This window comes from Carya illinoinensis, chromosome 7 (assembly GCF_018687715.1).
Source record: "Carya illinoinensis cultivar Pawnee chromosome 7, C.illinoinensisPawnee_v1, whole genome shotgun sequence".
NCBI lineage: Eukaryota > Viridiplantae > Streptophyta > Magnoliopsida > Fagales > Juglandaceae > Carya > Carya illinoinensis.
Genome location: NC_056758.1, coordinates 14,869,833 through 14,884,724, shown reverse-complemented (window position 1 = coordinate 14,884,724; position 14,892 = coordinate 14,869,833). Strand labels below are relative to the sequence as shown.

The 14,892-nt window shown below is 35.7% G+C and overlaps 1 protein-coding gene across 17 annotated transcripts; it reads right to left on the bottom strand.

Moving 5' to 3' along the window:
- Positions 1 to 366: 366 nt before the first annotated feature.
- LOC122315837 (pyrophosphate--fructose 6-phosphate 1-phosphotransferase subunit alpha-like) lies at positions 367 to 13,651 on the bottom strand. 17 transcript variants are annotated; one of them, XR_006244138.1, is made up of 7 exons: positions 13,397 to 13,648; positions 13,219 to 13,254; positions 3,969 to 4,145; positions 2,147 to 2,244; positions 1,842 to 1,990; positions 1,070 to 1,192; positions 367 to 765 (listed from the first exon to the last, which is right to left on the bottom strand). XR_006244138.1 is itself a non-coding variant. In XM_043132060.1 (4 exons), the coding sequence occupies exons 1-4, from the start codon at positions 13,472 to 13,474 to the stop codon at positions 640 to 642; spliced, it is 420 nt and encodes a 139-aa protein (XP_042987994.1). In that variant the 5' UTR covers positions 13,475 to 13,629; the 3' UTR covers positions 367 to 639. The 17 variants fall into 17 exon arrangements, 3 of the variants coding, with proteins under 3 accessions (XP_042987994.1, XP_042987995.1, XP_042987997.1); XR_006244145.1 differs by having other exon boundaries at positions 1,125 to 1,192; positions 13,397 to 13,647; XR_006244146.1 differs by having other exon boundaries at positions 1,165 to 1,192; positions 13,397 to 13,647.
- Between the last annotated feature and the right edge of the window lie 1,241 nt (positions 13,652 to 14,892).

Sequence of the window (14,892 nt, the reverse complement as noted above, 5' to 3'; positions counted from 1 at the left end):
AGAACAAGTTTTTGAATCACTCGTTCCCCTGTACATATTCTTATAGAGGCCAATGGCTTCAACTATGAGTGAATTTCACTCTTATGGCTATAAGATATGCTAAAAGATGCAAATTCATTCACAACCTATGCATATTTTCTATGACAATGTGACAACAATGCATATTGAAAAGACTATTTTTCACATAAGGATAACAATCGGGATCCTTGTATTTAGCATTTTGATCGAGCCCCTCAGAAGGGAATGATTTGGTAATCTCGTGAGCAAGTTGAGCGTCCACGACGTCCATGCTCCAACTTGAGGATCCTATTTAGAGTCCTTCACACGTTATACTCGCACATTTATCTTAATTCTCCATTATGTAAATAGATTGTAATATTTGTAAATCATTGAAAGTGTGTGAAGAAATAGGTAAAAGTAACAAAGGAGCTCCTTTCCTATGGATCTAAACCGTGCTTTATCTGTCTCCAAAAGAGGCTCAGTAAATGTGCTCCTTATGGTGATTACATACTCTAAAGGGTACTCTCATGAAGTAAATATATACACAGTTCTTGTATGTAGACTTCAATTGACATTGTACAATAAAAGCAAATATAACAAGATTAGGTAACAGATTGTTCTCCAATCATGGTAACATTGTCAAAGTGAGGCCAGGGTTTTTGATCTGGAGGACATGGAGGAGAGTAAGTTGACAAGAGAGGACATGGAACTCAAGGCCACATTCAGAACTTCTTCTGAGCAACCTGGCTTCGCTATCTTCTTTACCTAAAACATAAAATGCAGCACAAAGCTTGTGTTTCAAGTCACGAAAAATAACAAAAGCATTATGCTAAAAAAATATTATTTCTGTTTTAGCCTTCAACAGAGCATGAAAAGATAGGATGCTACATAATGTTTTACTGGGATCTATTCCCAAGACTTGGGCCATAAGAGATTCAAAACATCCCTCAACACTTTCTAGCAGGAAAACTCCATTCAATAGCAGAAGGGGTAGTTAAGACTTTTAGAAACTACACAAAACTAATAAATATTCTACTTTGAAAAGACTGAGATAACCAAAAAAAATTACATTTGATTCATTACAAAGCATGAGCTATGTCCCAAGATGAGACAGCAAGCAAAACCTTCAAGATGGGGTTAGAAAGGAACAGATCGAACACTCACTAATCATCTGATTTGGCATCCATGAGTCCTACATAAAAGCGGCAGTTTAAATTACCATGAGTAGATTGTTGTTGTCTCCACATACTCTTCTAAACATGAAAGGCAAACGCAGTTTGGGTTACCCTAACTATTTCACAAAAACAACTTACTATCTTCACAATAAATTTGAACAAACGAGCCCTTAATTTTGGTTTCTCTAGATGGGAGTGGCCTCCACTCCTAGAAAACCAAGAAGTTTCCTCTTGTTTTAAATCCAATGGAAGACATGTGTGATGTGTCCAATATTCTTCTCTTTTCTTTTCTTTTTTCCCTAAAGATCAGGGGTAGCCACGTCTATTACAACTGCCAGGCCAATAACCCTGAGGTTAACATCCCTGCACATTTCTTTCTCATCCACACCCACTCAAGAATAATATGTTCTTGGCGAAATTTAATCCAATTTTCCTAAAGCCCAAGTCTCACAACTTGTCACTTCTTTTGTTTCAGACGGAAGACCAAAATATGTAGCAAAACTACAACCTCAATCAGCTAGGAATCATTCCCTTCGGGAAGTATGAGATACGAAGATCCTGTGCTTCATTCGCCATCGATACGATAAGGAGACATGGCCAATAGGAAATGATATTCTTCATGATGGAAATGAAAGAAGGTGCAAAAGTAGCAAAAGGAAAGCTCACGGAAGACTTAGCAAGAAAGTTTTTCCATCAGTTGGTGAGTGCAGTCAATTTCTGTCATGGTCATGGTGTATCACACCAAGACTTTGAGGACAATTTTGATGACCTGTAGCTGAGCCCCTGAAATGGGAGAGAGCTTCAGAAGGGTAGAGCTTGGAGAAACCATCCAGAAAGGTCGTTGAGCAGGTGCCAATGAGAGACATGTAGGGAAGGGTTAATCAGTTTATGCTGTTCATGTCAAGGGGTTGACCTGCCAGTAACAATATTTGTGAAATTATTTGTCTTTAGAATAAATCATGACTACATACCTTCCATCTAGTTTCAAATTGGAGGAAACTGATGCATTGTCAATGGGAGGAAACTGCGGCATTGTCAATGGGAGGAGAGCTGCTCACTCTTTGAATAACTAAAAATGAAGATAATGGTAATTTTATTGTCAATTTACCATAAAGTGGATATCAAGCTATTCTGATGATGATTATGGTGACTCATGGTCAGCTAATAAGCAAAGAGTTTCCTGTTTTAAGTTTCAACAAACGAAGGGCGTATTGCTAAGGAACTACTTTTTCCCAAACCTGGTAAAGAACTATTACTTAGCATATACCTGAGAAGTGGACTTTTCATGCCAAAAAAAAATAGAGGCTAGGGCTGATTTACTCAACTTTATAATTTACTAAGAAACCATTGTAGCAAAATAACCAAAATGTAATTTAGCTAAAAAGAGCAAGCATGACATTTTATGTAATAATTTGCAATTATTCAAGAAGTTCTTGAATCATGTTGGTGATTTTGGTGGTGAATTCATGCTTCATACTGAACATGTAAATTCATAACACATGAAAACTCGTACAATCTTCAATTTCTCACACTCCTTCTATCGGTTTGACATTGAGTTTCAAATTAGTAAAATTCTAGCAAAACTTGGTTTTCTGCTGGTTGGTTTAAACCCTAAAAATCTTGTTTGCTTGTATCAAATTTCTCTGTAAAGACATAATATTATTCATAAGTTTTTTAGTTATTACCCTTCCAACATATCCTGACGTGAGATCGAAAACTCTGTCAATTACTTACCAATCAGTCCACATCAGGAAATGATGAAAGGATTATGCTTAAAAGGCTTATATATATCATTTTTCTTTTGCAAAAGCCTACCAATCAAAAAATTTCTTCTGTAAAGACCCGAAAAAGACAATAACAAAATCCACTACTCAAGGAGGCATATCTTTTTTCTCCTTATGAATAAGAAATTGTATCGAGACAAGTAGCAAGGCAAAGCCAAGTACAGAGAAAGTATACAAAAACTAAACCTAGTTACAAGTCATGAACTAGAAAAAGAGATGGGGAAATCATGGACACTAGTTCCATTGAACGCAATAGCTGAAGCCCATTGAAATAAGGTATTAAGAAAAAAACGTCTTAGAAACCGAGTGTTCCTTATCTTCTAAGGAGGTATATCTGAAGCTGAGGATGATGAACTAGAGGCAAACTTGGAGTTGGGGTTGATGAATAGAAGTAGAGCATTGTGGATTGAAGTTGTAGGTGGTCACCTAGTGCGAAGGAGTAGGAAGGGGGAAGGGTTAAGGGAATTGGTACTAACCATGCAAAGCAAAGAGTGAACATAAGAGGTGGTTTTGGTGGGGTGGAGTTGGCGATGGGATAGAAAAATGGTGGTAGATACGGAGGGCTGTGATTAGAGAAAATGACTTCCAATTTGTTAGAGCGTAAGCCATGTTTAGCTCCAAGGGGGAAGGTTTAAGGGAATTAGTGCTACCCATGCAATGCGAAGAGTGACATATGAGGTGGTTTTGGTGGGGTTGGAGTTGGTGATGGGATCGAAAAATGGTGGTAGAGAGACAGAGGGCTGTGATTAGAGAAACTGATTTCCAATTTGTTAAAGCATAAGCCATATTTAGATCAAACAAAATATAGAACAATGTGGAAAACAACTTTTATGAAAATAAATTCAACCTAGTAGGAAAACAATCGTCAACTATGAACATAAAAATTAACCAAAAATGAAACTGAAAAACGCAAGACTAAAGTTCATAGGCAATAAGCAACTAATAAACCAGAAAGGAGAGGATTGAAATAAAAGGGCGAGGAACTAATGACTATAAAATTGAGATTTACCATGTCAAGGTAACCCTGCAACTCCTTTATTTTCTCCATATAGTCAAGGTCTTTTGTTAACACATCCATAGTCTTCTCTTTAGGATCTGGTTCATCCAATTGAGAGAATGATGAATTTTGATAGAGATCATCCATCAAAACACCTTTCAGGATTAAGCTCGATTTTTTGGTATGAAACTGAAACAAATAAAAAGACAGTGTGAACCACTAAAGTAGTGGTTTTGAGTCTTGACTATAAGCTCCATTCATTTGTAAGTGTTTTCAAAATTGCCACTTTAGTTTATACCATCTTTCTGGATAAGCCCAAGCGTAAGCCTCTATGCTACACTTGCAAAGAAGAGTTTGGAAGATATGTATAATGCCATTGTTACAATATACATGATGCAATAGCACGGGTTACTCGGTTATAACTTTTATTTGTTAATTCTCCTAAAGTCTCAAGGAAATATTAATTGAATTAAGCCTCACAGAAAGAGCTTTTAATCTTATATTGTTTCATTGTTAGGTGTTTCTCAAGTATACTTTTTGTATAAAAGAGCTTTTAATCTTATATTGTTTCATTGTTAGGTGTTTCTCACGTATACTGTTTGTATACTTGGACAATGTCCTTCGCAGGTATTGATAAAATCTTCGATCACTCATCAAAAGGCATTGACCTATTCTCATTTGATTAATTTCACTAAAAAATAACAATAAGGCATATAGACAACATTTTGGAGCCTATTATTATAGCTTCTACAACATTATAGGCAAGAGTCGCAAGACTATAAGGTGTCCCATACAACAATCATGTCGTAACAGTAGACAGACAAAAAACAGAACAAATACCCAGCAATCAACTGAAGGATAAAATTCTCGTCCTCGAGGAAATCCATTCTTTTGCAACCAAATTTCATATATCTTTTTTTTTTTTTATAGGTTCCAAATTTCATATATCTTGACAGCTCCAAAACATCTTAAGAGCCAGAAAGAACTCTTGCTTTTAGCTTCTCCTTCACCCAATTGAGTTTCATTGCAAATGACCAAATTATCTGGCAGCAAACCAACTCTGGTAATGCTGCACCACAGCCTTCAATTTCATAGTTAGCAATGGACTTCTGAGAACATTGCTTTCTCTAGGTATCCACTTTCCCATTGTTAGAGGGAATGGTTGTAATTAGTGTAACCTATGAGGGTATAAATGTCAATTGTATGTAGTGTATATATATGATGGGACGTCAATGAATAAAGTATTTGTCCCATGTTGTCTGAACTAAGTGATGTACGATGGTTCACGCTGAAATGTTGTCTGAACTCGTCGAAGTGTTTTCCAGTGTAGTATTTGACTTTTGTGGCTGGATCTAAGCTCACCAGTGTTTGCAACCGCTAGATCCGAGTTCACCGTTGTCTTTTGTGCATCCCGGTGGCTTCTCTCTTCATTGTCGGCTGCCCGTAGGTGTTTGAAGTTGTTTTTGGCAAGTTTCCGGTGTCATCTCAGGTACTGGGCACCAAGATTTTATGTGATTATCGAGAAGTCTTTCGTTGTCATCGGCCGCTAGAAAGGGTCTCCATCGCCGGAAAAAGTTGAAGCCCCGGAGTGTTTGGTTGCAAGTATAAGCTATCCAATCCCAAAGTGTGAATAACCAAAACCTGGAGTAAGAGTTTATTCCTATCCAGAATAACACTTGTTTGGTAACATGGATAAGGTAATACCCAAATCCCTTATTCTCGGTTAGGATAACCTAATTCGTGTTCCTAAGGGTAGCAACAAGCCGATAGCGATACAGATTAGACTGATACAGGCCCGACTCCGAGCTGAAACATGCTTGTTTCAACCGACGTAGACTAATTTAGTCTAATACAGGGCCGAAATTTGGTTTTTTCAAGTTGCTTTTTCGGGTACTTGATTTGGGTTTCTCGTTTTCCAAATCGTATTCATATTTCATATTCTGTGTGAATTTTCTATCTCCAAGTAGCTAAATTTGAGTCACAGTTGCTTACACCAAACTTCAATATACCTATGACTTCCGTGAAATTGGATGGAAAGAACTATATGCTATGGTCAAAATCTATTACAATATTTTTGAAAGGGAAGGGACTTTCTAGCCACTTGATTGATCCAAAACCTAACTCAAATAACTCTACATTTGCTCAATGGGAGCAAAAGGATGCTCAAATCTTATCCTTGATGTTGACCAGTATTAAGCCTAATATTTGCTTTAGTTTGATCTATTTTGACACTGCCCAAGAGGTGTGGAGCCATCTCAAGCATATGTATTTGGGTGCTGGGAACACAGTCCGTATTTATGAGCTATGTAAGCAGTTCTTTGGGTTGGAACAAGGTACCTTGGGCCCGGAAAGTATTATTCTCACATGATGAGCATATGTGAAGAACTCATGTATCAACCTATCACTTCCAATGTTTCGAGTTTAATGTTATTCGGTTTCTTGTTGGTTTAAAACTTGAATACAAGTCAGTGCATTCTCAAATTTTGGCGAGTCCACATCTTTCTTCATTTCCTGATATGTTCTCTCGACTTCAACATGCCACATTATCTGGGCACGGATCTCAGTTGTCTTTTTATCCTATTAGTGAGAGATCCACTTTGGTTGCCTCTTATGTTGCTCCTGGTGGGCATAGAGGCCAAGGTGATAGAGGTGCACGTGGGGGACATGATGCCAAAGGTAATTGCACTCAAGGTCGAGAGCCTTGTAAGTGCACCCATTGTGGTCGCACTAGCCATTCGGTGAACTATTGTTGGGATCTACATGGTAAATCATCTGGGTCTGCTAATCAAGCCATTTGCCAAGATGTTACATCACAGTCAACGAGCTCCAACCCATCACCAAATATGATTAGTGTATCGAAAGATGAATATGAGCAGCTTTTGGGTCACACACGGACTTCATCTTCCATAGCTACTCTTACCCACTTAGGTATAGCATCCGCATGTCTCTTATCCACTCAAGATCCATGAATTATTGATTCAGGAGCTAATGAATATTTGACTGATTTGTCTTCTACCTTGTTTAAGTTAAATACTTCAACATCTCTAAAAAGTGTTACTCTTGCTAATGGTTCTCTTGCTAAAGTTATAGACCTCGGATCCACTAAGCTCATTGACTCATCCTTACCATTTGTTCTATATGCCTAGTTTTCCCTTTAGTTTCTTGTCTATTAGTAAAATTACTCAAAATCTTCAATATCTAGTGACCTTCTATCTCTCTTCATGTTTTTTCATGATCTCAAGACAGGGAACAAGATTGGTACGGGGCATGAAGTTGGTGGTCTATATTATCTTGATGTTCAACAGTTACCCACTCGAGCCCTTTCATCCTCCTCATCATCTACATATGAATGACATTGTTGCCTTGGTCACCCCCACTCTTTCTCTTTTGAAGCGTCAAGTTAGGAATTTGGGAAATGTATCTCCCTTCTCTTGTGAAGCATGTCAACTTAGTAAACATCATCGTGTGTCTCTTATACCTTGAATTGATAAACGAGCATTGATTTCCTTTGAATTGGTTCACTCTGATATATGAGGACCAATCAACATTGAGTCAAACAAATTTCAATATTTTGTTACATTTGTTGATGACTCCTCTCGTGTGAAATGGTTGTTTTTTATGGTTGTTTTCTATGAAGGCAAGATTTGAACTTTTTTCCATATTTAAAGTGTTTTGGAAAAAAAATTAAAACTCAATTTAACAAAAAGGTTCAAGTTTTGCATTCTGATAATGCTAGCTAATATAAATGTAGTACCTTTGCTCCTTGCTTAAATAATAACGGAATTGTTTATCAAACATCATATTCATATACACCCCAACATAATAGGATGCCTGAACGCAAAAATCGTCATTTGTTAGATGTAACCCGAGCACTTTTGCTACACATGCATGTTCCTAAATAATTTTAGAGTGATGGTATTCTTACTGCTTATCACCTTATTAACCGTATGCCTTCATCAGTTATTGATGGTTCCTCTCCCTTCTCCATCTTGTTTCCTTCATTTTCACCATTTTCTCTTCCATGGGTGTGTTTACTATGTTCGTAACCTTGGCCCAAGTTTTGATAAACTCGATCCCCGTTCTACCAAGTGTCTCTTCATTGGTTATTCTCGGACTCAAAAAGGATATCGCTGCTATAGTCCTATTCTTAGTGCTAATGTTACCTTCTTTGGGTCCATATCCTATTTTTCGAACACATCTTCAAGTGTTGAGTGTGATCATCTACCATTACCTACTCTTACACTATCTCCTTCACACTCACCCAACCTTACCCAACCCTCCTCAATCCCTCCCCCAGTTCCTTTACAGGTTTACTCACGTCACTTGAGGCCGCCGGCTCCCATGCCCCCACCAGCCATGTCTCCGTCCCCGCTTGGTTAACCAAAACCAAAAATCTCATTTCAACTCATCATTACAACTTTTTCAAATCCCTATACAAAATATAATAAACAATTTAACTTTTTCAAATTCCAATACAAAATTAATATTAAAAAATTATATTATAATAATATTTTATTCATTACTATTCAAAACATCTCATCTCATCTCATCTATGTAACCAAACAGGGCCTTCATCTTTAAATCTGGAGTTGCCTAGCACTTAAGACTCCCCACCTATTGCACTCCGCAAAGGTAATCGTTCTTGTGTTACTCAACATCCAATAGCCAATTTGTTTCATATCATGCCTTATCTCCTTCATTCTCATGCTTTACATCTCAACTTTCAAAACTTTCTGTTCTTAAGACAACTCGTGATGTTTTATTTGATCCAAAATGGAGGATAGTTTTGAAAAATGAAATGGATGCCCTTCACCATCTTGTTCCACTACCACCTAGTAAACAACCCATTGGCTGTAAATGGGTATATACAATCAAACTCCATCCTAATGGTTTTGCGGAACATCTGAAAGCCTGCTTGGTTGCAAAGGGTTACACTCAAACCTATGGCATTGATTATGAGGAGACATTCTCCCCAGTTGCCAAAATCTATTTTGTTCAAGTGTTGATCTTTGTTGCTGCTAATTTAGATTGACCTTTATTTCACCCGGATGTTAAAAATGCATTTCTACATGGCGACTTGCATGAGAAAATTTATATGGAGCAACCACTTGGGTTTGTTGCTTAAGGGGAGTATCAAGGTACTATATGCAAGTTAAAGAAGGCATTATATTGTTTGAAACAATCTCCTCAAGCATGGGTTGAGAGTTTCTTTGATGCTATATTGGCATTTGGTCTTTATAGATGCCAAACTGACCACTTGATATTTCACTTACAACGTGATGCAGTTCACATTTTGTTAGTTGTATATGTGGACGACATTGTAATTACTGGGAGTGACTGCTAGAATTGTTAGACTAAAATAATTTTTACATGATCAGTTTCAAACAAAAGACTTGGGCAAGCTTACATATTTCCTTAGAATTGAAGTCAGTAGATCTAAAAAGGGCATCAACCTATCTCATAAGAAATATATACTTGACATTCTGGAAGAAACTGGCATGTTAGGTGCACGACCTATTGACACTCCTAAGGACCCAAATCGTATATCCTTAAAAGAGGAATGTGAGTTGTTTGGAGATCCAAGTAGGTATCAAAGACTTGTTAGAAAATTAAATTATCTCACTATCACTAGACCGGAAATCTCTTATGTAGTGAGTGTACTGAGTCAGTTTTTACAAACGCCACAAGTCTCATATTGGGATGCCGTAATTTATATTCTGCGCTATCTTAAGTGAGCTCCTGGCCTTGGATTGTAGTATCGATCAAATGGTCATCTCAGAGTTGAAGGCGTTTCAGATTTTGATTGGGCAGGATCTCCTTCATATAGAAGATCAACTACTGGATATTGTACCTTTGTGGGAGGTAACTTGGTTATATGGAAGAATAAGAAACAAGTAGTAGTAACTTACTCTAGTGCAGAAGCCGAATACACGGCAATGACTCACACTACTAGCAAACTGACATGGCTCCAACACTTCCTCCAAGAGATTGGGTTTCCAGCTCCTGTTCCTCTTTAGCTATTTTGTGATAATTAAGCTGCAGTGCATATTGTCTCTAATCCTATATTCCATGAGAGGACTAAACATATAGAGATTGATTGTTACTTCATTTGCGATAAGATACTAAGTTGCGACATTTCTACACCTTTTGTGAAGTCCGCCGATCAACTGGGTTTACATGTTCAATAAGTCATTGTGTTGTAGTCATTTAAAGCTTATTTGTTTCAAGCTGGGTTTACATGATATATATGCCCCAGCTTGAGGAGGAGTGTTAGAGGGCACAGTTGTAATTAGTGTAGCCTGTGAGGGTATAAATGTCAATTGCATGTAGTGTATAGATATGATGGTACATCAAATGAATAAAGTATTTGTCCCATGTATTTCTACACCCATATTCAAATGTTTTACATAGAGTTAGTAGATATTATATGTTTTTCTATTCCCAAACTCAATGGCTGCTGGCACTCCAAATATCTCCCTTTCAGAACCACTTTTTTTTTTTTTTTAAGCTCTCCTTTGATCCTAGAATAAACACAAGTATGGCTTGGCAACAAAACCAATCAACAAATGCCTAAAACAAAAGTTAGTCAGCTCCCTGTTCTAGAAATCTCTCTTTTAGAACCACTAATTTATTTAATCATACAAAAAAAAAGGAACTCTTTTTTTTTTTTTAGCATTTTTTTTTTTTTTTTTTAGCTCCCCAATTTTTAGTTTGCCTTTAAATATACAGAAATCTTCCTCAATGAGCCTCTCTTGTGTTCTCATACATTAAATGGCATCCGTCATGGTCCAAGCATGTAAGTCGTGAATTCATGTTAGAAGCCTGAGTGAAAACCCTTAATAAATGTCCACTATCAATTCTCCTTTTCCATCCAGTCACCGGCTCAATTAGATAGCCTCAAAATAATTTCAATTTTCCAATTGGGAGCTATTTTCCAATTTTTAATAAATTTCTCAAACTCAGAGTGACAAATAGTGTGAGGGGCCACTGTACAAATTCTAAGTAGGCACTCCAAGGCATGACTTGAACAACTTGTACAATACAATGGCATCCCCATACAAACATGACTCCATTAGAGTCTCCTCACATTGTTGAGAGCTATTACCAGAGGCCATCATGTCTATCTGCTAGATTATGAATGCCTAACATAGAACACACAAATTGGGTGAAAGATCATTAGAATTGAAGCAGTCTTTATCAAACAATGTCTTTTGTTTCCTGTTCATACTTTGATTTCACCGCTCAAGCATGTTCTTTCTTTCTTTTTTTTCTTTTTTTTTTTTTCTCTCTAGACTTTCCCACTTTCCCAGAATAAAACAGATATGAATTAACTTCTTCAAGGGAACAACAAATTCTGATACCCAAAAAGCCAGCATTTCGAACACAAAACCCTACTATTGTAACATCATCAACTAAACCTTTCAATCTAATAAGCAAACAGTGCCAGGATAGTCCAGAGCCCATAAACCTGGTGAGCACCACTGGTCTGGAAGTCACTATTTTTTTCCTGGCATCAACAAATGACAAACAACCCGTTGATATTATAATGCGCACACAGAGCCTTACTCAGAATTTTGGCTATACTTAATATAAAAAAATAAAAATAAAAAAAAATTAAAAGGAATTTTGGCTATGGTGGCTTTTTTGCTTTTTTCAAAGGATTCCAAACGGAAAAAGAAAAATGATAGATACCTGCTCCTATACCAAACGATAGGACCTGAGGGATTTTTCAATGAGAAATCGATCTTTAGGAGGATCAGACTTCAAATGCCCTAGCAGGAACTACTTTTTTCTCTAAATTGAATATCTAGCATCTACAAATTTAGATAAGGGAAAATTAGTGATCAAGTCACTGGATTTTGGACTTTCTCAAAATGGTACTGGTGGTTTATAAAGGTTTAAACTAATCCTTGAAGTTAGGTGCCTATTTCAAAAAATTATCACCATGCAAGCTTCCTTAGCTTAGTGATGGAAAATGCTGACGTGACACATAGCTGCAATGTAAAAATTAATCGAATGAGGACACATGACATATTTCTATACATTCAGCTTTAAAACATTAAAAAAATACATAGTCAACATGCCACATTAGCATAAACATATAAAAGAAACCGCCCGAGGGGTGGCCCACAAAAAGCCATTGTGGGGTGGCCGTTGCCGCTCACCCCTTTGGGTGGTGCCCCCTTGGTGGCCCTTTTTCTTTTCTTTTTTTTAAAACAAATACGCTTTTTCATTTCTAATATTTATGTTGATGTGGCATGTTCAACGTGTATGAATATAGCAAATGTCCTCTTTTTAATGGATGCGGGAGATAAGTGTCTATTCATACTTTTCCATCACTCGAACAGAGCTTGGACAGAGGGATTTTGTTTTCAAATAGGCACCAGTTTGAAAAATGTCTATTAATACTTTAATAATAATTTTAAATAAAAATGAAAGAGAAATACTTTAACTACAAAAAGATTACATAAAAGTAAACTTATAAACTAATGTGGCTTGATGTGGTACATCAGATTGTAAAAATATTTGTATCGTAAAGTAGATATAACGGATCACATAAAATTATGTCAGATTGTAGGTTTACCAAGGAAATACAATCACTATGGAATGGGAATCTAGAATAAATGAAAAGTTGAAAAAGCAAGAATGGAAACCGTGACAGGAAGGGAAGTTGGAAGGATTGACTATTCCAATCAATGGTTTCCTTAGGCCTGGTTTGGATAATAAGTTGAGATGAGATGAAATGAGTTGAGATAGTTTGTGAATAGTAGTGAGATATTTGAGTTGAGATGAAATGAGTTAGAAATTGTTTGAGTTAAAATATTTTATAGGGTTTTAACAAAAGAAAGAAAAAAAAGTTGAATAAAAATATTATAAAATTAAAATATTGCTAAAATATAGTTTTTTAATTATAAAATTAAAATATTGTTAAAATATTATTTTTTAATATTATTTTTGTTTTAAAATTTGAAAAAATTGAATTATTTTTTATGTTTTGTTTGAAAATTTGAAAATTTTAATAATAATATAATGATTAGATGAAAAAAATAAATATTTAAAATGAAAAGTATTTGTATTTGTAGTGTTTAGATATTGAGACAAAATTAAATGAGATGGAACCATCTCTATCCAAATCAAGCATAGACATCGTACTCGTCAAAGATTAAAACTACTAAGAAGAGCCCGAGCAAGGAAACCACAAGAATATCAAAAATCAAAAAAGAAAGAAAGGAAATAGGCATCGATCCAATTATCTAGTTACCTGGTGTTGATAATTTCAGTTTCAAATGCTCTGACCCTAGAGCAATATTTGAGTGCAAGAAGTAAGACAATATCAGTTATTTGGTTTAGAGAAGCATTCCGTCGAACGCTCGGCGAGCGTTGTCGGACACTAGTAAACAAACATGTAAAGCTTTTCATAGAAATAGATAACCACGTACATGATTTGAGGAACCGGAGTCTTTGAATAGGAACTTAGGGGCAGGAGATGGTTCTTGAGTTTGCTGCGACCGAATCATCTGTCCTCTATAGAACACTCACGGTGAATGGGGACAATCAGGTTTTATGGAAAACAGTAGTTTGTTTGTCTGTTTTTATTAGGCTATACAGAGCCCCACACCACACATCTTGAAGGGTGATTTGTCTCGTGAATAGAATCAGCGTTGTGGTCTTATTTTTAATTAACTGGAGAATTTAATATTTATACCCCACGTTAAAAAAAAAAAGTTGGCTTTTGTTTTGTTTTTTGAGGTAAGAAAAAGAACGAGTTGGCTTAAATTAAGTCGGTGAGAAATTGATTTATAAATATATAATATGGATAAGATTTATTTTTTTTTTAAGTAGATGGAATAGTTAAAGTTGATGCTGTCAAAAATGATACGCCAAAAGTAATTTGTCCTCGAGCATCGAATGAAATAATTTTAATTTGCCCTTGAACATTGGTTGAAATAATTTTAATTTGTTCTAGAGCGTCAGTTGATTGAAATAATCTTCTGTTGAATTAATTTGTCAAGTTTGTCTAGATAACTTATGGCAAATTTCAAGGATCATAATCTAAAAAATCTAAATTAAATGGATCTTGTGAATGCTGAATTGATTTCAATTGGTGGAAAAGAAGAGGCTTGGGAATGAGAGGTCTTGTAAAATCCCACTCTTACTACATAAATTTTTACGTCATTTCATTTTATTAATTATTTAAATTAATTATTTTAAGACAAAGATTATTTTTATTATCTTATTATTTTATTATTTTATTTTAAGATAGATGTATTTTTATTTTTATGAGGGTTATTAAAATAAATTAAGTACATGATTTTTAAGGTCTTATAGTATTTTATCTTAAAGCTCTCAAATTTTATTATTTATGAAAGAATCCAAATAATTCCCACCATTGGATTTAGTAGGTGAAGTAATTATCTTTCTACTATAAATCCTAGTCATCCATTTCACCACGTTTTTTATGTAAGCTCTAACTAAGTTTTAAAGTAATTCTCCTTCCCCTTTCTATTAGTTACTTTAAGCGAAGAGGAATAAAGCTTATTCTTTCCTTCAAGTCTACACCTAAAGCAATCAAAGAAGGAAAAAAGACAAAAGACAAATCCTTCAAGTCTTCTCATTATCCGTCGGTCATCCTTATAAGTTTGTTAGATAAGTTTTGACCAAGTGACTTAATACTTCAATTCTTGTTGAATCCGTAAGTTCCTTTAACTAAAAGTAGCTTCATCTTAAACCGTTGGTCTACCTTCCAATCTTGTGAAACAAGCTTTGACCAAGACTAACTTTCCTTCAAGACTAACTTTCCTTCCTAAATTTGATTGGTTCTTCTTTAAGTTTATGAGATAAATTTTGACTACGTCTTAAAGTGAATTCTTCTTCCTTTTCCGTTGGCTACCTTGTAGCTTATGAGGTAAGTTTAATTAAATAGCCCAAGTCTTTC